Source organism: Panthera leo, chromosome C1 (genome assembly GCF_018350215.1).
Source record: "Panthera leo isolate Ple1 chromosome C1, P.leo_Ple1_pat1.1, whole genome shotgun sequence".
Lineage (NCBI taxonomy): Eukaryota > Metazoa > Chordata > Mammalia > Carnivora > Felidae > Panthera > Panthera leo.
Window position 1 is genome coordinate 11,604,315 of NC_056686.1, and position 21,752 is coordinate 11,626,066.

At 59.6% G+C, this 21,752-nt stretch overlaps 1 protein-coding gene across 1 annotated transcript; it reads right to left on the reverse strand.

Annotated features, from left to right (window-relative positions):
* Positions 1 to 676: 676 nt before the first annotated feature.
* On the reverse strand, positions 677 to 18,496 carry FAM131C (family with sequence similarity 131 member C). The gene is made up of 7 exons (XM_042951602.1): positions 18,469 to 18,496; positions 6,000 to 6,115; positions 4,942 to 4,977; positions 4,589 to 4,682; positions 2,295 to 2,477; positions 1,911 to 2,021; positions 677 to 1,114 (listed from the first exon to the last, which is right to left on the reverse strand). Exons 1-7 carry the CDS (start codon positions 18,488 to 18,490, stop codon positions 831 to 833), a joined length of 846 nt encoding a protein of 281 aa, XP_042807536.1. The 5' UTR covers positions 18,491 to 18,496; the 3' UTR covers positions 677 to 830.
* Positions 18,497 to 21,752: the final 3,256 nt, after the last annotated feature.

Consider the following 21,752-nt stretch of genomic DNA (forward strand, 5'->3'; position numbering starts at 1 on the left):
CCTGTGTGCTCCGCAGAATCTTGGGCATCTCCCGTGGGGCCTCTCCGGGCCGGGCCGGCTGGCAGTGGGTGAACCACCTGTTGGGGGCGGGGGGGGGGGAGGGAGGGGCAGGGCATAGGGCCTCCCCCCCCGAATCCCTCTAAAACCCCCTTATCCCAGGGGCCCAAGGACACACCTTCCCCCAGAGACCAGGCCAAGTTCGTTGGGTGAACCCACCGCTTTAATTGTCTGCAGAGAACCTTCCAGGGTGCAGGGAAGGGGTTCAGGGAGCAGGTTCCGAGAGTGAGGGATGAACAGACCCTCCAGAGACAGATTCTCAAGAAGGGAGCTGAGGAACAGACACTTAGCTACCAGAGAGGCTGTCCCACCTCTGAGGGAGGGGGGCACGAACACAGAGGGAGGGGGAAGGACCGAGCCCCGGGGTCAGGGCAGGGGCCCCAGGTCCCACTCCGAGTGGGTTTCCTAGGCCCTTCTGCGTCTGTCTGCCTGGGGGCCCAGCTGCAGGGTCCTCTGGGCAGCTTGCCCTGGTGTCTGCTGAGTGTCCTTGAGCCCACTGATGACAGAAATCCTGCGGGGGAAGGTGCCCACCTGAGCCAAGTAAAGAAGGGAGAAGGGGGATTATGGCTCCCACTGCTGGGGCAGGTCCACGGAGGCACAGAGTGGTCCACAAGGAGTGCTGACCCCCCCCCCCATCCCTTCTGCACCCACCCTCTGCCTGCCCTGAGGGGTCAAGAGTCGCCCAGCCCAGACCCCGACGTCCTGATATGCCCGGGCTGCCTCCCCAGGCAAGGTCACAGTATGAGGAGGCTCTGAGCCATGTAGCCCCCACCTCAGTTGTAGAACACCTCGTCCTCCTCCTCCGAGAGGGAGATGCTGTCCACCGAGGGGAGGGAGCCCTGCAGGTGGGCCCCACCCTCAGGCCCCGGGCCCCTAGGCAGCCGCCTCCGATGCTGCTGTTCAGGGCTGGGGGGCTGGGGGTCGGCAGCTGTGATGGGGGGCTCATCGGGTGAGGGCCAGCCATCGGGGGAGAGGCCAGGGGAAGAGAAGGCCAGAAGACTGTCATCCTGGGAGGGGCCGCTCAGAAGACTGTCCTGAAGGTAGACGTTCTCTAGGTCTGGAAAACCAACAGGAGGGGGAGGAGGCATGAGGAATGGAGTCCCGGACCCCCTCCTCACCCTCTCCTCGTGTGTGAGGGAAGGTGAAGGCCAGTGTTTTGTCACTGCTGAGCTGTGCGACCCTGGGCAAGTCACTGAACCTCTCTGAGCCCCTGTTTCTCCCTGGGGGTTCCAGGGGTGGTGGAATGAGTGGAGGAGGTAAAAGCAGGCCGTGCCGCCTGGACTCGAATCTGCATCCTGCGCTCTGAAAATTGGGACAGTGTTCTTCCCGGGCCTCCGTTCCCTTCCCTCCCCTCGCTGTCAGAGGAAGGATTAAATGAAGTAGCTGGTATGCAGGCTTCACCCAGGACCAAGCCCTGCTGAAGCAGTAACTGGGGTTCTAGAAGACTGGTTGGTTGTGCTAGGGATTAAGGTTCAGGTCCTGGCTCTGATGCCTCTAGCTGTGTAACCTAGGGCAAGTTTCCTGGTGCCTCGGTTTCCCTGAGATAATAACAGGACCTATTTCGTAGAGGTGTCGTGAGGATTAAGTGAGATAATACAATACGCACTTAACACAGTAATCACTTAATCCCCATGATGCATTATTACTATTATTCTTCTCTCCTTTACACTTAGAGCTCTCCTTGGGCAGTGGGCAGGGCAAGGATCCCCAGCCCCATTGGACAGACGCAGAAACCAAGGCTGAGGGGAGGGGGGCGGGGGGTTGTCCGAGGTCACAGTGCATTTGGTGGCAGGGCAGGCACCCAGGCCCTGCTCTGCTCCTCCCGCCCCGCCCAGCGCCGGCCCAGGAGGTACCCTGTAGCTGGACGACGTCCTGAGGGCTGTTCTCGGGGTGAAGCTCCTCATTGTCCAACGAGGACCAGGCGCTCAGTGTGGCCTCTGTGATGGCAAACTGTTCGGCGACCCCTGGGGGAGGCGGAGGACAGCGGGACTCAGCTCAGCAGGGACACGGCAGAAGATGGGGGCAGGGCCTCGGTGCCAGGCCACATTGGCACTCTGCAGTGAGCTGGCTGTCCATCCAGGCCCCGGTGATCAGAGCGCCCACCTGATGCCCCGTCCACCCCCTGGCATTTTTTTTTTTGCCCTGCCTAGACACTGCCCACGTGGTGACCCTCGGTCCCCTAAGGACCAGAGACCCGACGGTCCCTTCCCCATGCTCCCCCGCCCCCAACCTCTGACCTGCAGCAAAGCGGGCCTCCCGCAGCTCGTCTGGCAGGCAACAGTAATGCTCATCCTCAGCCGGGGATGGCTCCCAGCCCGACCGCTGGGCACGCCAGCCCTTCCACTCGATGAGGTGAGCCACGCGGCCACGCGCCATGGCCGTGGGCTTCGTGATGTGGTCCTTGATGCTCTGCACCACCCCTGGGGGCATGGAGGGCAGCTGGGTGACCGCTCTGACACAGAACCCAGCTCAGGGCCCTACCCCCGCGACCCCGGGCCCCCCAGTGCCTCAGGCCCACCCAATGACCTATGCCCTACAATCATTCATCGCTGTGTACTCATCCAGCGCCCCGCGTCCTTACAGCCTCATACCCACAAAGCCCTGTACCTATCTGTGCAAGTCCCCCTGTCCACTCTGTACCCCACGGGCCCCAAGCCCCAAGGCCCCCCACCTCACTTAGATGCTCCCCACTCATGTGGAGGTCTCATGCACCGCCCCCCCCCCCAGCATCCTGCTTTCAGGCAATATTCCCCTCCACTTGGTGCTTCCTCCCCAGACCTGCCACACCCTTCATTCCCTTTGACCAGGTTTAGACCCTTCTGCCCCAGAAGATCCACCCAAAGATTCACTCGAGATCCACCCGGCCCTCTCCCTTTATGCATTAATTAATAAGTGCTCAGAGAGCGTCCCCTGTGCCAAGCCCAGTGCCAGCTCTGCTGAAGGGGAGACCTGCGTGGGATGCCGTACACCAGGTAGGCTTCCTGGAAGAGGTAGACTGGGGTTTGAGCCTTACAGGTAGGTTGGTAGGTTTGTAGGTGCATTGGACAGAAGAAGGCAAGACTGGAGGCTATTTCAGAGATGAGATGGGAAGGAAGGCATGGAAGAATCTGGCATGATTCCAGGGTTACCAGGGGTGAGACGTGGGGCAACACTAAGACTGGAAGAGGCTGGAGAGCCCCTCAGGGGCTAGACTGAGGACTCTGACATTTTCCTTCTAGCAATGGGGAGCCACAGCAGGGTAATGAGCAGGAGAGTGACAGGTTAGATCTGCTGTTTAGGAAGAGCATCCTAGTTAGGGAAGGGGCCAAGGGTGGAGATGAGGCTCTGTCAGATACCACTGAAGGGAAGCAAGAGACAGGACAGTGTTGGGAGGGGGGGGTGCGGGTGGCCTGAGGGGTTCTCAGGAGGAGACTGGCTGGATGTGGAAGTTGACAGAAAGGGCTGTCAGGCATGATTCAGCATCTCTCTGAACCAAGGCTGAGCACACAGTCACCGGGGTCTCAGAGCCAAGACGCAAGGAACAGCAATATTTAAGCAAGACGGGGTATCCACCAAGGAAACCAGAGCCATAAGACTGAGAAAATGGGGAGGACGGAGGCGAGGAAGAAGGCGGAGCCCCCCCTCCCCAAGCTAGATGTGCGGGCAACCGGCAAAGGTCTTTGCGGGAGGTGGTTCGAGAGGCCCCCGCAGGGCCCCTGCAGAGGGAAGGGGTTTCAGGTGGCAAAGCGTCCAGGCAAACGGAGGGAGGGAGGGAGGGCCGTGAGGGCCGTGAGGGATTTAAGGAGACGTGAGCCTGAGGTACGTGGGACAGACCTGTGAGCAAAGAGGCTGGCCCGCTGAGAACGGTCTGGAAGGTGTGCTCTGGGCGACCTGAGGCAGACCCCGTGCTGGCCTGTGCGCCCACCTCCCCGCTGCCACTGCCTCCTGCCTGCAGCCCTCCCCAGAGCCTGCCCTTGGCTGAGGGGAGCGGCCTCACCCAGAGCCGCCCTGGAGGCTGGAGAGCCTTCCCAGGGGCAACAAGGGACCAACGGGGGGCAGTGATATCCAAGCAGCCGCCAGCACCGGGAGCGGTCTGTGCTCCTGAGCTCCCCGGGGGTATCAGGCCGAGAACGGTTTCTCGTGCAGCCCCCTCTTTGCTGGGCTCCCTCCCCTGGCCCTGCTGCCCTCACTCCTACACACTGCCCTGGAGAACTACCCCTCAATAAAGCACTCGCTTCTAGGGAACCCGACCCAAGGCGGGGGTGACGGGCAGACTGCATCTGCTGAAGAGATCTGAAGACTCGGGGCCCGCTCCTCAGGGCTTCGGGGAGACCCCAACAACTTAACCCGGCCGGGGGGCGGGGGGGTGGGTCGGGAGCACCAAGTCACCACCCCTGGCCGAACCCGGCCCGGAGCGTGGCATCTGGAAAATGGTGACTCGGGCGGGGCTGCGATCCTTCCCTCTGCGGCCCAGCCCTGCCCTCCCCACGGCTAGTGTCCAGGGGTGGGGGACATGCTAACTCCAAGGCAGGAGAGGGCAGTCGGGGCCTACCCACAAGGGACGAGGTGGCTAGAGCTGCCACATTGTAGTTGCTGGAGCAGGACCTGGAATCAGACAGGTAGCCGTTGGTGGTCTGGAAGCACCTCTGCGGGGAAGAGAGGTGCCAGATGACATCCCCCCTGCACCTGCCAGAGGGCACCCCCCTCCCCACTTCCATCCCCACGAGGCATCCTCCCTGAGCGATTGTGCCCACCCCCACAGGGCCATCCCACCCCGCTGTTCTCGTCAGGGCCCCCCTCCCCCAGGGCCGGCAAGACTGGGTGTTCAGGCTGGGCACTGCACAGTGAGGGGCAACGGTGTCAGCTGCGGCTGGCTGGACCGGGGGGAAGGGCAAACGCACTGACCTGCCAAGGATCCCAACAGAAATCCATCTGTTTGTCCTAAAACGAGAGGAGAAAGAGGGTCAGGCAGGGCCTGGCACACAGTGCCAGCAGAAGGCACAGGTCCTGGAGCCCGGGGCGGTGGTGTTGGTCAGCCTTCTGGTATTCCGAGGTCGGGGTCTGCCTACTCCTGGGTCGTGCCCTGGTTTCCCTTGCCGTGCGGGGAAAGACGGGGGGCGGGGGGCAGGCAATGGTGGCTCTGCCAGCAAGGCAGCGAGTGCAGGACCTAGATCCGACCGGGGTTCGAGTTTTGACTCTGTACTTTGCACCTGGGAACGCTTAGCCGAATGCCTTAACATCCCAGAACGTCAATTTCTTCCTCTGTAAAGGGGTGATACTACCATTTACCTCACAGGTTGTCGTGAGGCAAATGACATGATGCAAAGTGCCCAGCATGACACTTAGCATGTGTATGCCCTAAAAATATATATATTATAATAATTATATCAACAGGTAGGTTCAAGCCACGACCTCTGGGGTGGGGGTGGAAACTATGCAGCAAGATTTGAGACCCCCAGCAAGCTCTTCCTAATGCATCCGGACTAAGAATGCCACTCCTTGGGGGCGCTTGGCTGGCTCAGTCACCCAGCACCCAGCTCTTGATCTCAGGGTTATGAGTTCGAGCCCCACGTTGGATGCAGAGATTACTTAAATAAACTTAAAGAAAAAGAAAAAAAAAGAATGACACTCTTCCCTCCAGAGGGCAATGCAGGCTGCTAAGGGCTGGTGGGCTGGTGGTAGGGGGTGGGGGGGCTTGTTATCTGCAAGACTGAGTTAATTTGGGTGGGAAAATCTCCAAGGCAGGACTCTCTTTTCTAAACAACCCAGGTCCAGGTCCTGGATGCCCAGGGTGACCCAGACCTTCATTCAACTGAGTACCAAACCTTGGGGGCTCTGATCCCACAGGAAGTAGCCAAGTGCGGCGGGAAGGGAAGATTGGAAAGGTTTCAGCTCCCCGTGGGGAGCTGTAGGGGACACTCTGGGAACCAGGGCATAGGTGGGGATGAAGGGTGACCAGTTACCTTGCCAGTGACATGGTCTGGAGCGACAGCAGGGGGATGGCTGGAGGGCAAGTCTGGGTTCAGAGGACCCGTGCCCTGGGGCATGGGGCAGTCCTTGTGGGCACTTGTGAACAGATCTGGAAATACAATGACAGGAGGAACTCAGAAAAACCGCACACTCTCCTCCTTATGGGGCCTGTTCAAGTCCCGAGAGATGGGCACTACGATATTATCATCCCTTGTCATCTTGTAGGAAACAGAGACCCAAGGCCGTGGCAGATGAGGAGACAATCTGCCTGTTCCTCCGTTTCCCCTAATTCCAGCACCCACACTCCAGAAGTTTTGACCTCATGGAGACCTCCAATCCATTTCCCCTCCTCTTTTCCACTAGCCCCTGGCGCCCTCACTCCCCTCCCGGCCCAGCCCTGGCCCAGCCTGCGAACTGAGCTCTCCTTCGCGGACGCCCTCAAGTCTCAACCGTGTTCAGTCTCCCCTCTGCCTGCTCCGTGCCTGGACCTGCATGTCGCTGGAGAAAGTCACAGGCCTCGCACAAGACACCGTCTGGGGACCCTTCTACCTGTCTCCCATCACCGCTAAGTTTGCTTCCTGCCAGGCGGACTCCCTCGGGCATCTTTCCTTCTCCAACCGGCAACCCTGGCACCCCCGACCCCACGCCCTGCTTCTGGCTCTTCCCCGTCCCTCACTGAGATCCAGAAGCCTTCGGCAGGCTCCATCCTGGCCCCATTTTTCTACCTCAAATCATTACCCCGCCCGCATTTTGCCCACACCATCTGCTCTCCCTCCTATGACAGAGGAAGAACTATCCCTACCCCATCCGAGCCGAGCCCAGACCAGCCGTCCCAACCAGGGACTGGGACCTGGCCTTGCCCCCCACCCAGGAGCTCTGCTCTCTCTCTCTGCTCTTGTGATCGTCCTGTCTGTCTGTCTGCCTCTTGGCCGCCGGTGTGGTGGTCCCGACCCCAGCTCCCCCCAGCTCCGTGCCCACTCCTCCAACCCCTTCCAGGCCACGCTTAGAGTTGTGTTCGACCTCTACTTCCCGGACTCCCATTTTCTCCTCCACCCTCTTCGGGTCGCCTCTCCGGAGAAAGCCCTTGACTACCTGGCCCAGCCCAGCGGTTCATTGGCTTCTCAGCCCCTCCCTCCCTCTCAAGCCACGCCCATCTCGGGCTTCCCTCCCACCTCCGTGGTCCCCCTTCCGCTCCCTCCCGGCCCCTCCTCATCTCCCTCCTCTCTCCCAGGGCATCTCATCGGAGAGCGAGCGGCTGCCGCCCACATTCACACCCACGGCCCTGACTCTGCTTGAGCCCCACACTGAATTTCCAACTCCCTTCACGGATGCCCGGCAGGTGTCTCAAGGAAACTCGGGCCCATCTTCCTCCACTTCTCCGATTTTAGAAAATGATGCAAGGGTCCACCCAGCTGTACCAAACAAAAATCCAGTTTTCTCCGCGCTGCCTTCCCCCAACCCTCCCAACCAGCAAGCCCTACTGGCTCTCTCTCCAACCTCCCTTCCGGATTTACCCGTCTCCATCCCCGCCACTGCTGCCCACGAGGGGGCATCACCCTCTCTCACCTGGACCACAAGAGGGCCACAGCCTCCTGCTTCCTCTCCTGGCACGCAGCCCTCTCTCCACCCCGCCGCACAGGGATGCTACAGGTCGGACTGCACCTTTGCTGAAAACCTGCCGCTGGCTGCCTTCCATCGAACCTGACGGGAGAGCCAGCCCCTCACCCTGCACGCCAGCCTGGTCCCTGTTCCCGCCACTCTGGCCTCCCTGCTGCTCCCCAAATGGCCCACTTGTTCTTTGTCCTTGCTGTCCCCTCCACCTGGAACACCATCCCCAGATCTTCCTGAACCGTGTCACTCAGGTCTCTGCTCAAGGTCACCTCCTCAGGGGGCCCTCCCTGCCCCCGGGGCCAAGCTTCCTTTACAGCAGCCGGCACTCTGACACTCTTTGACGTTCTTGTGTTTTGAAGTGTCCGGTGCCTCTGGGAATGTGAGACCATGAGAGCAGAGACCATAGCAAAGACCAGAGAACAGGGCCTGGCACCCAGAGGATGTTCTGTCGACACTGTGGAATGACCTCTGTCTGTATCATAGCAGTTAGCACAGGCTGTCTGCTAAAAGCATGTGTGGGAGGGCAGGGACCAGTCCCATCGTGATGCATTCTCAGGGCCTGCCACATAGTAGGCTTGCAGAAGTTGCTGAAGGGATGACAGGCTGAAATGAAGAAGAAGCGGGATTTGCTGGACTGAATTCTTGGGCTGAACTGAAGAGGACTCCACCTCCAGAGGGTAACTGGGAGCACCCTTACATTCACTTGAGTAAGCATTTCTTTCTGATGCATTCCAAAGCATTAGCTGAGCACCTACTACGTGCCAGGCTCTGTTATGGGCACCAGGAACACTGACAAACAATGACAAGCAAGACGGAGATGGTTTCTGCCCTCATGGAGCTGATATTCTAGTTGGTTCATTCATTCATTCATTTATGCATCCATTCATTTCTTCTCCCACTAAGCATCCATTTAATACACGTCTGTACCATCCAAGCGCCTGGGCACAGAGGCAGGATTAAGACTTCATCCCCGCCCTCTGGGAGCTCCCAGTTGCATGGAAACCAGTCCCAAAGCCCCTCGTTCAAACACAAGGCTGACGGGCGGTGGGGGGGGGGGGGGGCAGGAGCACCCACGAGTGCTCCCGTTCTTCACCCCCTCTCCTGGTATGATGGAACGGACTCCTCACGCGGATGGGGGAGCTAGCCAGGAGGGGGTGCCAGGAGGAAGGTGTTGTGGGCAGAGGGAGGGGTGTGCAGCTTGCACAAAACCCTGGAGTCTGGGAGACTGGAGGAGCAGGGGTGTCTGGGCCGTGGCAGGGAGGGGGATCTCTGCAGGACGCTGGTCCCAGCCTGCAGCATCCCTGTGCTGGACGCTGGCTCCCACCACCCTTCTCTGGCTTAGTCTGCAAGAGCAGACGGCGTGGAAGCAAGCAGGGCTTCCTGGAGGAAGCGGAGGTGGAAGGTATCAGGTGCTCCCAGAGGCAGGGCTGGGCCGTGGGCTGAAGTGTGACTAGGGGGCTTTCGGAGGTGTTGGCAGGGAGGGGAGGATGGGGAGCCGGGGGACAGCATGAGTGCTCCACTGGCCTCACTTGTGCCTTTGGATGGCTTTCTCCTCCTGTTTTTGCGCATTCACAGCCCCTGCCCCATGGGCTTGGCTCCCAACTGGCAGCAACCGTGTCTCCTTCGGGTGAGCCACTCTCTGGCAACCGGAGGCGAGTTTATGACCCTTTGTTTGGGGTTGAAAAGCTCAGAGTCCCCCCCGCGGGATGGGGCTGCAGCCACCCTCGCAGGGCGACAGACCCTTTGCGGCCCCTCTCCTCCGCCTTGCTCTCTCCATTCCTTTACTGGTTTCCTCTGCAAGATCTCCTTCATACACCAGTTGCACCCAAATCCTCATTCCAGGGTCTGCTCCTGAGGAGCTGGTCCAGAGACAACTGGGTGACACTCTGGTGCCAGATCGCCCAGTTCAAATCCCAACTCTGCCCTTTACTACCTGTGGGACCTTGACTTTGCCTCTTGGAGCCTCCATTTCTTCATCTGTAGAATGGACAGTTGACTGCTCTTGTTCTCTAGGTATTGCCTACCAGGATCCAAAGCAGAACAGACGTACCGGGTACCCCACTTGGAAGAAAGCCACTGTCAAGGGCAGGGAAGCAAACACCCTCTTCAAGGTGGTTGAGACAGGCTGTTCTACCCCAGCCATGCACCACCCTTCTGACGCTGCTGACTTCACAAGTGAAGTGAGGGGGCTCTCAGAAATCTGGGATGCCTGCACAAGAGAGGCCGGCATCCTTACCCACCCGCCCCACCCCTGGCTGGGTGTCTGCACAGCTGGGGAGAGACAGCTGGGCCGGGAAGAGGAGTGGAGCAGCCTGCCTTATGAGTTTCTCAAGGGTCAACAGGACACTGAGGAAGGGACCGTGTTTGACTTCTGCTGGTGCCCCCTAAGAGGGCTGCATGAAGGACAAGGGGACCCCAGGCCTCAGAGGCTGGAAGGTGGGCAACTTTAGGGGTCGAGGGAGTTGGGCTGAGAATGGAAGAGGTCAAACCGGGTCAGACCTCCCTGCAGTGGGCAGGCCCCCCAGGTGGCCCCTGGCAGAACTCACACATGCTAATCTGGGACCTATGGTCCCCCTGCCACCTCAACGTCCCTCTCTCTCCCTCTTGCACTCCAGCCACACTGATGGCTCAGACGCGCCCAGCACATTCCTGCCTCAGGGCCTTTGCACTGGCCGCTCAGTTCCTCCAGCTGGAACTCTCTCCTCCCACATAGCCGCAGGTTCACTCCCACACTGCATTCAGGTCTCTGCTCAAATGTTAGAACCTCAGCGAGGTCTCCAGCCATTTTGTTTAATGACACCTGTCCTTTCCTACCCCGTGATCTTATGGTGCCCATCACCACACATTATATGTCCCTTTCCTTATTCACAGTCTTTCAGTAGACCATCAGCCGTCTACAGGCTGGTCCTCGTCAGCTTTATTCACCACCACAGCCCCAGCACCTGCCACAGGGCCTGCACATTGCTCACTAAATTTTGCCTCAACAGGGGTGCCTGGGTGGCTCAGTTGATTAAGCGTCCAACTCTCGATTTCAGCTCAGGTCATGATCTGATGGTTCACGAGTTCAAGCCCCACATCAGGCTCTGCGCTGACAGTGCAGAGCCTGCTTGGGATTCCCTGTCTCCCTCTCTCCCTGCCCCTCTCCCCCTCTCTCTCTCTCTCAAAAGAAATTAACATTAAAAACAAATTTTTTTTTTTGGCCTCAACAGTGAGCCAGTTTGAGCCAACAGAGATCACTAGAACTCCAGATGGATAAAAATATCTTGGCCACTTTTCTACAAGTTCCTCATATGCCAGACCCCAACGTGTCAGAGGAGAATGGGACCCAGAGAGAGGAGGGAGGCCAGCAGAGGAAAAAGCAGGCTGTGGCCCTCAGGTGCGGCCAGTCCTGACTGGACGGCCAAAGGGAACACCAAGTAGGGTGTGAGGTGAAAGTCTCCATCCACGCTGGACGGGACTCAGGATCCCCTGAGACTGGCCCAGAGGTGGGTGCAGGCGGGCAGCTGAGGGAGGTCTGAATGAGCCTGTCTGAAGCAGGACTGGAGAAAAGGAAGGCAGAGTCAGGACTGACATTCCCACGCCCTGAACTCAGAGCTCAATCACCCAGGAGCCAAGAGCAGCGTGGGCCGAGCCGTGTGCTTGCACACGGGAACATTCCACACATCCTGCCCTTTATCCCGAGTCCCGGCTGTGTGTCCCTGAGCTGGGACTGCCCCTCTCTGGGTTTCAGAGTCTCCATGGGTACAAAGACCGTGTTCCAAGGTGGCGTTCAAGCAGGGGCACATCCTTCAGTGGGTCATGCAAGCCACTTACTAGGTCATATTTTTAAAGAATAAAATAAAATAGGGGCACCTGGGTGGCTCAGTCAGTTAAGCATCCGACTTCAGCTCAGGTCATGACCTCACAGTTCATGGGTTCGAGCCCCACATCGGGCTCTGTGCTGACAGCTGGGAGCCTGGAGCCTGCTTCCGATTCTGTGTCTCCCTCTCTCTCTCTGCCCCCTCCTCTGCTTGTGTGTGCACGCTCTCTCTCTCTCTCTCTCTCTCTCTCTCTCAAAAACTAAACAAACATTTAAAAATAAAAAAAATAAAATAAAATACAGGTGCCTGGGTGGCTTAGGCAGTTAAGCATCTGACTCTTGACTTCAGCTCAGGTCATGATCTCATGGTTTGAGATCGAGCCCCGTGTCTCACTCAGCACTGACAGCATGGAGCCTGCTTAGGATTCTCTCTCTCCCTCTCTCTCTGCCCCTCCCCTGCTCACACACACTCCCCACCCCCCCCAAAAATAAATAAACTCAAAAAAAAGAGTCTGTTAAAAAAGTGATAAAATAAGACAGAAAATACCAGAACCTACGGAGGAGTCAGGTTAAGTATTGTTTCATGAAACTTCAGTTTATTATTATTTTTTTAACGTTTATTTATTTTTGAAGGAGAGAGACAGAGTGTGAGCAGGGGAGGGGCAGAGAGAGAGGGAGACACAGAATCGGAAGCAGGCTCCGGGCTCTGAGCCGTCAGCACAGAGCCAGATGTGGGACTCGAACCCACAGACCGCGAGATCATGACCTGAGCTGAAGTCACACGCTTAACCAAGTCACCTAGGCGCCCCATGAAACTTTAAATTGCACAGACACGCATGTGCCCACACAAGTGTGCCTACGCACCTGTGGTAAGAGTTCTCTATGTGTGTGCTAGGTCGTGATGCAAAATACATTTATTGCTACGGGTTCCAGTCAAAAACGTCTGAGAGTGGCCATTCCTAAGATTCCAGAGTGCATAAGCAGGGGCCTGCCGGGGTGCAGGCAGAGTTGTGCTGGCTGCAGGCTGTCCCGGGGAACTTTGAGAGGTGCCGGAATATTTCTAGGGGTCCCTGGTCGTCCCTGAAGCTGTTTTAAAACTGTGTGGTCTGCAGACTGGAGAGTAAGGGGAGCTGAGCACTGAGGAAGCTGCTAGGCCGTGTCAAAGGCCTGGAGCAGACATGGCTTGAGCAAGGTCATTGGCCAAGGTGGACTTGGAGGGCTGCTGGCTCTCAGCCCCTCTCCGGCTCTCCTGCCCCCTGCCTCAGTTGGCGTCTGGGAGCCTCCTCCCAAGCTGCCTTCTCCCCCTGAGGACTTTGGCCCCGTGATGTCACAGGCTGGTTGCCATGGAGACGTCAGGTAATGGAGCAGCCCAGGGTGAAGTCACAGGCTGCTCTTCGCCCAGCTGGGACCGGCAGCCTCGTCACCACCAGCAACTGGAAAAACACAGTGTTTCATGTGGGGTGGGGGCTGGGGACAGCCTGGGGGGACCCCTGGCCACCGCTCCTGTGGGCGTCTCCTTCTCCGAGGCAGTGGTGGGGCCCTCCTTCCCCTCCGGGTCCACACCCTACTCCTTTGACCTCAAGGCCTGAGGCCCCTTTGGAGACCTGCCCCCTCCCCCACCTCCCCTGGCCACAGCAGCGACAAGCCTCTGGTTGCCCTAGCAACTTGGAAGGGGCCATCTTGATCCTGCAAGGAGAGGGGTGTCATCCAGACGTGTCCTCTGTCCCTGTGCCTTCAGCCAGCGCTCTCTCCTGCCTACCAAGGATGCTTCCTGCCTTCTCACACCAGCTCCTCAATCTTCTGCGGACAGTTCCTCCTGATGTCTGACCTAAGCCCCTCTTGCTGCAAAGCTCCCACCCTGGTTGTCTCCGCTTGCCCCTTGGGTGCGTCTGCAGCTCAGCTCCCTCTCACACGTGCCTCGGAACCATCTAGCCCCTTTAGCTGTTCTTTGGTGCTCTCGTCCCAGCCCACCATCTGCCCCTGGAGTGTCTCCCAGGGCTCTGCACCCCAGGAGGGCAGGGAGGGCCCAAGGTAACCCCGTTCTTTCCCAGCAGCCCAGAGAGGGTAAACTTCCTCTTGAAAGCACACAGGAGGGGCGCCTGGGTGGGTCAGTCTGTTAAGGGCCCAACTCGGTTTCGGCTCAGGTCATGATCTCACGGTTCGTGGGTTCGAGCCCCGCATCGGGCTCTGCACTGACAGCATGGAGCCTGCTTGGGATTCTGTCTCCCTCTCTGTCTGCCCCAGCCCCACTTGCTCTCTCTCTCAAAATAAATAAAAATAAACTTTAAAAGCAAGCAAGCAAGCACACAGTAATTGATACGCAGCCGGGGTGCAAAGGTCCTCACCGTGCCCCCCCCCCCCCCCCCCACCCATAGCCGCCAAGCTTGGGCTCTAAGCTCCTCAGGACCCCTGTGGCTGAGCGCACAGTGCAGTCCTCCAGCCAGGGGCTCCCCGGGTGCGTGCTGCTGGCCGGCTGAGGTCCAGGCCCTGTCCTAGTCTCTGAGGAGAACACTTTTACAGTCCCTGCCCCGGGTCCAATCCCAGATGCGTCACAGCCCCTGTGAGCTGTGGGCTCTCACCTGTGAGCTGAGAGTCCCCACATCCTCAGGGAAGGGTTGCCGAGGATGAGGCACCCGTCACATCAAACACTCCGGAAACGGTGGCTGCTCTGTCCCTCTCCCCTCTCAGACCTGAGATCCTCTTTCCGGAGCGGGTGGACAGATCGCGGTCACCACCGGTGACCTCTGGTCCTGCCCCTAGGGCTGGAGCTTACCGTGGGGACTGTGCAGAGGGAGGCCACCGGGAGTGAGCCCTTGGCCTCTCTGCCTGGTGAGTCACTGCCATGACAGCAGGCTGTCGCTCTGAGCTTGGCAGAGGCCTGGCCTCGAGTGGACAAAGTGCCCTTCTGCTCCCCAGGACATTTGTTTATAGGTCACCAGGACCACAGCGGTAACTTCATCAGTGAGTTGATGCAGAGCAAGGGGGTCCGTTTCCATTCCCCAACCAAGGATGGGAGGGAGACAACGGGCCCTTCTCTAGGACCTCCCACACACCTCAACTCCTTTCCATTTCCTCAGCCATCCTGTGGCTCAGTCTCTTTGATGAGCTATCCTAGAGCTCATTTTGTGCTAGCCTCACCTCCTCCAGGCAGCCTGCCTAGATTGGCCTCGGCTGTATTAGCCCTAATGAGCAAAGTCTGGCCTGCAGTAATTTGCTGCCATTATTTATTGAACACCTACTATTTTTCAGGGCCTAGGCCTTGACTGTCCTAGGCCTTTTCATCCATTATCTCTTGTTTAACCCTCACTAAAATCCTGCAAAGTAGATACTATTATGTCCACTTTACAGACAGGGAAACTGAGGCTCAGAGAAGTTAAATCACTTCTGCAAAGTCACCAGCTAATAAGAACAGAGATGGGGGTTCAAACCTAGATCAGTCTGAAATTCCAGAGACTGTGCTCAAACCACTAACCAGTGGTGATCTCCTCAAGCAGTTTTTCTGCATGTGTGTGTGTGTATGTGTGTGTGTCCATGCCCTGCCTCCCCACTTAGACTACTCCACGGGCAAGGTTGTGTTTCTTTCCTCAGACAGTGAGCTCCTAACAAGGCCAGATCTACTCCTTCCTCAGTCTCCCCCAGTGCCCATGTCGGACTGCTCACTGGCTCTGCAAGGGCCAGGGTGAGAAAGAGCTGAGGGGCTGGGACGGGGGCGTGGTCAGTGGGCCCTGGGCGCTGTGGGTGGCTCTGGCCGGCCCCTTCAGAGCTGGAGCCTTCTCCCAGACATAATAGATGTCTGACCTTCCAGAAGAAAGGCTTCAGTCTCCAATTTCTGCCCTCACCCCAGGGCCCAGGGCACTGAGAGCCCCAGGGTGAGGCCAGGAGGCTGATGGGCTGGTTGGAGGACACGGCTGGGGCAGGAGGGGCAGGCGGAGGGGCGCCAGGGGCATGGGGCGGCCCTGAGAGAACCTGCAGCCGGGAGAGAGGGAGGCAGATATTAACCCCCCTGCTCCATACACTTTGTCACCAGTGGTGGCAGCAAAGCCCCAACCACGTGAGTTATTCGAGAGTTGTGTTTTTTTTAAGCACTGGCCATGCACTGGGTACCTCTCTCACGTAGGGCACATCAGAAAGCAAAGGGCAAGGGGTCCCTCCTCAGGTGCTCAGCTACCACGGACCTGGATTCAAATCCTGCCTCTCAGTGTCCTGGCTGTGTGACCTCAGGTAAGACTTCCTGTCTCTGAGCCCCGTGTCTCCCCTCCCGGGGTTGAATGAGGACAAACTAGGTCAGAGGAGTAAAGGCTCAGCCGGGGTGAGGCTAAGCCCTTGATAAATGGTAGCTTAGTAGATGATGAATACAAAGTAGCTCCTGGAAATAGCATTTGTTGCCTTACTCTGGTCCCCATGACTTTCCCCAAGTCCTCAGTACCTCAAATGCCTGCCACAGGGCAGTCATGAGGGCAGGACGGGGCTGGAAGCCTCCGAGGCCTCCCCTTTCCCAGACAAGAGGGTCTCTTTGTTATCTCGGTGATAACAAAACATTTCAAATGAAACAAACAGTAACACTTATGAGTGCTTGCTTCCTGCCAGGCACTGGGTCTGAGTGCTCTACAGGAATTAAGTCATTTGATCCCCGCCCAGCAACCCTAGGACATCAATACTGGTATTAGTCCCATTTTAGAGATGAGAGCACTGAGACACACATCCAAGGTGAAGTAACTTGCTGAGGTCACAGAGCTAGTGAATGGTGTGGATGGGAACCTAGGCTGGCCAGCTCCACAGTCTGCAGTCCTGACCTCTCAGGCCTGGCACAGAGAAGGGACGTGCTGCCCCATGCTGCTATGGGGAGGCTCTGCCAGGTGTGGCCTGTACCCGGGGCTCGGGTTTGGCTAGGGCGGCCCCACCTGGGTGCAGGCTCTGGGCTGAGCATGGGCATAGCACGAGGCTCGCGATCCCTGGCCTGGCTTCAGGGCTACGCAGCAGGCACAGCGAAGTGCTTGGAGACAGTGGTTGTTATTGGCGCTGGGTGCAGGTGTAGAGAACAACACTCGGAAGCTCATGGAAGCCTGTAGCTGGAGAGGAGCAGGCCAGGCCCCCCCGGGCTACGGGTTGGGGGTGTGGTGCAGGAGGCGAAGGGCACAGGGTCAGCTATTTTCAGGTCACGCAACTCCCCCTCTGAGCAGTTTCCCCATTTGCAAAATGGGTTCTGCGATAGTACCCACCCCAAATTAGCTACTTGTGCCTAAAATGCTCCAACCAATACCTGGTAAGCTGTAATGACAATTAGAGGCTGGGTGGCCTCCACTTAGTGCTTCGGTCCCTGGGACCACAGTTGTCCTCTGCTCAAGTGGTCTCGGACCTTCATCCAACTGGCCCCATGCATGTTGGGGCTGTAAGCCCCAGGAAGCAGACAAGGTTAGAACACACAGCTAGATCTGGCGGGGGCACTGGGGAGCCCAAGCCGCAGAAGGAAGGGTGCCTGTGTGACCTCAGACAGGCACGGCAGAGGGTGCCAGCCCCTGGTTGGGGGGGTCAGAGGACCTTGGCAGGAATCTCTTCCTCTCTGGCCCCTGTGCTGTGTTCAGTGGGTCTGCAGCCTTCCAGCTCACAGACAGGTCCACTTGGGTCCCTGGCGCGGGATGGCCAAGTGATGTGCAAAGGACACAGTCACCAAGGAAACACTAGATCCCAGCTGCCCCACACCCAGAGCCTTCCCAGAGCTTTCTGGTTTCTGGAAACGCACTGAGAGGCTATCAGTCCTCAAGGATCTTAAATACTCTCCCGGAACCCTTGAAGCTACCTTCCCCTCTGGCCAGCTTTAGGCCTCACAAGGGCAGACGCTGTACCGGACCCATCTCCGCTAGATGCCCACCCAGCACGCACAGTAGGTGTCGCGCTGACATCAGCGTAATGAATGAATAAGTTTGTGAACCTCGCACAACCTCAGTCCCACCCACGATCCCAGCCCTGACACCCTCCTGAGACACCCCAAGCTACTAACCTGAACGTCCCACTTGGACTGATGAGCTCCTTAGAGGCCGGAGGATGGGGGAGGGGTGCTGCGCTCCTTCCTCAGCACCCCCCCCCCCCAGGACAAGACCCCCTCCAGGGCCTGTGCGGCCCCTCCCCAGTGCATGTTCATCCCTCAACCCCTGAAAGTAAGCTATTGGCTGTGTGGTTGGGGTCAGTGGGTTTGGCCTCAGTCTGCAGAGCTGGGGCCAAGGCCTCAGTCACTTCCACCCCCCTATGCCCCCCTCCCCCATCTCCAGCCCCCCTGCTCTGTGCAGGACTCCACCGCCACCCCCTCCGGGCAGTTCACTCCCCACTCCTGGGGTACCATCTTGGGAAGTGCAGGAGAGCAGAGGGGGCCAGGGCAGGGCCGAAAGCTCAGAGGCAGAAAGAAAGGCCCAGGGGTTCCTGGGAACATCAGCTGTCTCTGTCCCTTCCAGTCCCCTGACCACGAATGGGGGTGGGGACGAGGCTAGGGATGAGGGTGGGGGGAGGGATACCTTCTTCATAACCTGTGCATGTCCGTTAACCCATTGCTGTCCGTGGGGTTCCAGGACCCTGAAGACAGGGGCCTGGGGTGAGGGGACAGAAGTGCCCGCGTCGGGCAAGTAAGGCCTGTGCCTTGGGGGAGTGTGGGAAGGAGAGTCGGCCTGCTCCCCTGGTGTCCCCACCGCCTCTCCAGAGAAGCCAGGAGCAACCAGGAGCCTCCCTCCCCTCAGAGCACACGGCAGGGGGTGTGTGGCTGCCGGCTGGGAAGCGACCCCGCTCCGAGCCACCTGCCTGGGTGTGGTTCCAAGCCGGGCTGGGGATGCGGTGACCTCCCCGTGCTCTCCCCGCGCTGCCCCCCTCCCCCGTCCTCCCGGGGCACCGCGTCCCCTGGGGCTCGGTGGGGTGGCGTGGGGTGGTACCGGTCGCGAAGGCCGGGTCGCCCCCCAGCCCCCGCTCCCACCCCCCAGGTTCCCGGGAGCCGGCGAGCGGACGTGCGAGCGTCCTCGGCTTGGGGCCCCGGGTCCCCGACCCCCCACCCGGGCCGGCAGCCCCCTCACCTCGCGACACGCAGGAGCCCATCACGGGGCCGCGGGGCCGGGCCGCTGCGCCTCGGGTGCGTCGGGCCGCCGGGCGCTCATCTCTCCGCGGGCCCGGGGCTCACGCGCGGCGCCGGCGCAGCGGGCGGGAAGGGGCTGGGGCTCCGCTCGGCTCCCCGTCGCTCCCGCCGGGTCGTGCCCGCCGCCGCCTCCCGCGCCGCGCCCGCTCCTGCCAGCCGCGGGCAGCACGGCGGGCGGGGGGACCCGGGGGACCGCGCGCCCCGAGCCCGCGAGCGCAGAGCCGCGCGCAGGGCGCCCCGCCCCTTCCCCAGCGCCCGGCGCCGCCCGCCGCGCGCACCTGTGGCCGCAGCCCCGGCTGGGGGGCGGGGTCGGCGGGGCGGGGTCGGCGGGACGGGGGCGGGGCGGGGCGGGGCGGGGCGTGGCGGCGGGGGTGCGGGGTGACCCGGGCTGGACGGAGGGAGGGAGCCACGGCGAGCGGCGGGGAGCCGGGGAGAGGGGATGGAACCTCTGACCCTCACCCGTCGCCACCTGGTGACCGGGGCTGAAGGTCAGGGAAGGGGACCGGCAGCGGGGACGCGGAGATTCCAGGATTTGGGGCACAAAGCACGCAACCTTAACTTAATCGGGACCAGACGCCTGGCGCAGCGCAGTAACACCAGTTCCACTCCGCCCATTGAACAGGGGAAGAAACTGAGGCTCACCGAAGGCTTGCCTGAGGTCCCTTAGGCTGGGAGGCGACTTTGAGGGTCAGCTCCTCCTCCGGGCCCACTGGCGGCACAGAGGCTGGGCGGGGCTTCTTCTCAGCCCTGGGTCCCTTCTCATGGGGCAACCGCGGCTCACTCACGCGCACACGCTCACGCGTGTCCCACGCGTCCGTACCCCCTCATAGACACGAGCTCGCATGCACTAGCACACACATGCAGCCATCCGCGTTTGCACACGTCTTACACACTCACACACCCAGCTCCTGAGCGAACCTTCCCTTGCACCAGCACTGCAGTGTCTGAAGCGCTGACTTGCACTCGTATCTCACCCCATCTTTTTTTTTTTTTTTTTTTTTAATTTTAAAAAAAATTTTTTTTCAACGTTTTTTATTTATTTTTGGGACAGAGAGAGACAGAGCATGAACGGGGGAGGGGCAGAGAGAGCGAGGGAGACACAGAATCGGAAACAGGCTCCAGGCTCCGAGCCATCAGCCCAGAGCCCGACGCGGGGCTCGAACTCACGGACCGCGAGATCGTGACCTGGCTGAAGTCGGACGCTTAACCGACTGCGCCACCCAGGCGCCCCTCTCACCCCATCTTTACACCTACACCTACCTGGGCACCTTTTTCAGGTGAGGAAGCCAGCCAGCTTCGCTGGCTCCCTTCCAACACCTGGCGATGGCCGTGCAGGGTTGTGGGGCGTGAATAAGGTTTGAGGCATGAGCGTGGGCTGGAGCTGGAGTCCTCTGGCAGGGCAGGGTCTGGGCCTGGCGGGACTGCCAGGGGGGTGGGGGAGGGCGCTGACCTTTTTGTCTCCCCCCCCCCCCCCCAGCCCCAGGCCTGGCGCCCTGTCTGAAGTAGGGTGTGGATGGAGAGTGGCTCTAACCATGGGCGTCAGCAGACCCGGTGTGAATGCTGAGCTGCCTCACCTCCCTGAGCCTCAGTTTTCTTATCTGTTAAGTGGGGGGTAAAAAAAAAAAAAAAAATCTCACCTCACAGGATTGCTGTAAGGATGAATGAGAAATATAGGCAGAATGACCGGCACATAGTAGGTACTCAGGGCTAAAAATGAGTAACAGTGACGGTGAACACAGGTGTGATGCGTTCTTGCCTCACCAAGTTTCTCTACGCCCACGGGAAGCCTGAGGAATCTTCATTCAATGAATGTGCGTGAAGTGCCTACTATGTGCTGGTGTGAACAAGAGAGATGTGCCAGCCTTAGAGTCAGTGCTATGTTCAGCCACGTGTGCTCAGAGCCCCCCCATGTGCCGCCCCTGTCAGAGCAGCCCCCGCCCCCCAACTCTGGCCTGAGGGAGGATAGCTCTGAAGGGACAGTCTGTCCAGGTCACCCCGGGTGCCTCCGGGCTGTGCACAGTGCCAGGTGTGGGCCTGCCCCGGTGCGGAAAAGGAAAGAAGAGAGGAACCCTTCCTGTGTGGCCTGGGGCTGGGGGGCAAGGTGTCCTTTCTCTTCTTCTTGTCGTGGGGTGACTGGGCTTGGCTTGGAGGGATGGCTCTGACTCACCATGACGCAGGACGCTGGTCACAGCTCCTGATGTTCCCAGCCGGCAGCCTAGCAGCTCTGGGGGCGGGAGGGACGGGGGGGGGGGACCCCAGCCGAGAACGGGGCAGTTCGCAGGGGAGAGGACGCCTGGGGAGCCCACTGTGCCCCTTCAGCCTAAGACAGGGACAGGTGGATGAGGCTGGGCAGTGGCCCCACGCAGAGTCCCCCGCTCACCGTCTCAGAGATATGGCCAGGGTGCGGTGGGGTGGCCCTGGCTATCCCAGCCTCTGGCATTCATGCTGCTCAGCTCCACACTGACTCAATCCTGTCCGTGTGCAGACTGGTGCTCAGAGAGGGGCACGGGCTTGCCCAAGGTCACACAGCAAACTGATAGAGAGTCGAACCGGGGTCGCCTGCCTGTCGGCCCAGCTTGGCACTCACTGCAAACAGGGCCTCGCAGGGGTGGGCCGCTCCCCCTTGTGCGCCCACATTCACCTTCCTAGTCCTTGGGATTTTGCTGAAGCTGACGATTCCCAGATTCCCAGACAGCTCTAAGATGTGTGGTTGTCCTTCCCCGGGGGCAAGCTGTCCTTTCCCAGAGCAGCCTACAGTCCATCTGCCCTGTGACCTTCTGTTACCCTCCCCCCAGTCCCCTCCTTGCTTCACCATCTGTGGGAGAGCAGGGAGAGAAAGAGGCCCTCATGAGTGAGGGGACCAGGGGAGAGAGTGCCCAGGCGGTGCCCTGAATCCCATTCTCCCATCCGGACTTTGGGGATCCATCCAGAGCCCCTGCTTCTATGGCCTGCCGCTGCTGTTCTTAGCAACAGACATTCACTAGCCAGCGCTGAGTGCCTGGCCCTGGGCTGGGCGCTGGAGCGTGGAGAGCAGAGGCTGCAGGGGCTGACCAGAGAAAGATCAATCAACCAGAGGCTTACAGCGATGAATCACACTCAGTCTAAGCCCAGGTGCTTCTGGGATCGGGGGTGGCATGGCCGGGGGGGGGGGGGGGGCAGGGGGAGCCATGTGCATAAAGAGCTTGGGTCAGTGTGGACAATGGTGTATCCCCATGCCAGTCGAGT

Bases quoted from the DNA above. Each gene is read 5' to 3' on its own strand.
- FAM131C (XM_042951602.1), bottom strand. From the start codon at position 18,490: ATGGGCTCCTGCGTGTCGCGAG. The intron at 4,683-4,941 runs GTCAGTGCGTTT...TCTTCCCCGCAG, and splicing joins TCTGTTGGGATCCTTGGCAG to AGGTGCTTCCAGACCACCAA. The intron at 2,478-4,588 runs GTAGGCCCCGAC...CCATGCCCCCAG, and splicing joins AGCCACCTCGTCCCTTGTGG to GGGTGGTGCAGAGCATCAAG.